Source organism: Equus quagga, chromosome 7, assembly GCF_021613505.1.
Source record: "Equus quagga isolate Etosha38 chromosome 7, UCLA_HA_Equagga_1.0, whole genome shotgun sequence".
NCBI classification, from domain to species: domain Eukaryota; kingdom Metazoa; phylum Chordata; class Mammalia; order Perissodactyla; family Equidae; genus Equus; species Equus quagga.
Genome location: NC_060273.1, coordinates 48,249,813 through 48,251,773, shown reverse-complemented (window position 1 = coordinate 48,251,773; position 1,961 = coordinate 48,249,813). Strand labels below are relative to the sequence as shown.

Genomic DNA, 1,961 nt, shown 5'->3' with positions numbered 1-1,961 from the left:
GCAGCGAGGGTGGCATTAGAACCCAGCTCAGCCTGACTCCAATTCCAGGTTCTTTCTAACGCTGCTGGCTTCAATCCAGTTAAAGCAGTACGGTCAAGACGAAGGTTTTCAACTCAGACGCCGTTTGGCAGCACGTACGTGCCTGGACATAGCGGCTGCTCAGGAAACAGCCCCCTGCCGTCTCGTTTCCTGGGTCTTGGCCCCAGACTGAGGGTGCCGGTGCCTGAAGCACGGTGCGGCCGCCGTCTGTGTAACGCCACAGCCCTGACTGCGCAGAGGCCTCTCCCACCTGACCCCCAACTCCTCTTTTGCAGGTTGCCACATCTCCCTGAGGCAGGCCTGCCGGGAGCGCTGCATGCAAATTTGGTTGCAGGCTAGGGGACACTAACCGGAGTCGTAGGCATGGACTTCGTCATGAAGCAGGCCCTCGGAGGTGAGACCCGCGCCCGCGCCCCCCACCCCTCACCCGCAAGTGGGGTTCCAACCCAGGTGGAAGGATGCCCCAGGGCACCTGGCCCCTCTATCCCCAGCCCTGGCCCACCGTGACCCCGCCCTCTCCCTTCCCAACCCATCCGCAGGGGCCACCAAGGACATGGGGAAGATGCTGGGAGGAGAGGAGGAGAAGGACCCGGATGCGCAGAAGAAGGAGGAGGAGCGGCAGGAGGCGCTGCGGCAGCAGGAGGAAGAGCGCAAGGCCAAGCACGCGCGCATGGAGGCCGAGCGGGAGAAGGTCCGGCAGCAGATCCGAGACAAGGTCAGCACCGCCAGCCCTCGCCAGAGAGTGGGGAGCACCGGGGTAGAACGGGTCCCCCCAGCCCGGGCCTCGGGCTGCTCTGAATCCCAGCCCTCACATTATACCTAACTCTCTCTGAGCCTCACTCTTCTCATCAGAAAAATGGGTGTCGCAGGAACACCTCGCTCAAGAATGGTTGTGGGATTAAATAAGATGATGCACATAGGAAGTGCTCCCTAATGTTTGCGGCTCCGGGTCCACGATCACATACCCGAAACCCTAGAGACCAAATATGTTTAGAGTCCAGAATTTGGGGACTTTTGGAAAGTACCATAGTGCCCTGGGCACCCGTTACAGTTACGCGTCACTCCCGGTGGGTCTGGGGCTGCCGCGCTGTGCCACACAGTTCAGTGCGTGTCTGGTCCCACCACTGCCATAAATCACGGCTATAAGTAGTCTTCCATGGTTCGTGTCGTGTTTTGTCACCGAAATTTGGCCGCAAACATATGGGAGAACTTTCAGCTTTCAGATCTCGGGGGATTTCAAAAGTGCAGAGAAGTTATTATGAGCAGGTGTCAATTTTAAAGGAAACGCTATGTGCTGTCTCTCTGACTGAGCGCCTCCTGAGGATGGGGCAGTCCTACAAGGAAGGGGTTCCTGTCCCCATTTTATGATGAGAGGACTGATGCTCCGGGGTTCCCATGAGCTGCGCCAGCCAAGTCTGCATGAGCTTGAAACCCAGCTGTCTGCCCCCGCTCATGCTCCTCTCTGCCCTCCCCTCCTCAGTATGGGCTGAAGAAGAAGGAGGAGAAGGAGGCTGAGGAGAAGGCCGCCCTGGAGCAGCCCTGCGAGGGGAGCCTGACTCGGCCCAAGAAGGCCATCCCTGCGGGCTGCGGGGACGAGGAGGAGGAGGAGGAGGAGAGCATCCTGGACACGGTGCTCAAGTACCTGCCCGGGCCGCTGCAGGACATGTTCAAGAAGTAACTGGCCCTCCTGCCCCGACCCACTCTACTTGTTACTAATTTTTTTTTTTTTTTGGTTCTTTCTTTTCTTTTTATTCAGTTAAGTCTCAGTTCTGAAGGGGAAAACCTCAGTTGGCCTCCGCCCTCCTTCCCGGGCCAGGGGCTCCCCCCTTGAGCACTTCCTCATACCCCCTTCATCCCAGGGTATCCAGCCCCCACCTCACTCCCAAGTCGCTAGAAAAAGTGAAGACAGCTTTTCCCCAGAA

At 58.3% G+C, this 1,961-nt stretch overlaps 1 protein-coding gene across 1 annotated transcript; it reads left to right on the top strand.

Annotated features, from left to right (window-relative positions):
- The first annotated feature begins 402 nt into the window (after positions 1-402).
- CPLX2 (complexin 2) lies at positions 403-1,717 on the top strand. Its single transcript, XM_046665559.1, has 3 exons — positions 403-433; positions 579-754; positions 1,520-1,717. Exons 1-3 carry the CDS (start codon positions 403-405, stop codon positions 1,715-1,717), a joined length of 405 nt encoding a protein of 134 aa, XP_046521515.1.
- Positions 1,718-1,961: the final 244 nt, after the last annotated feature.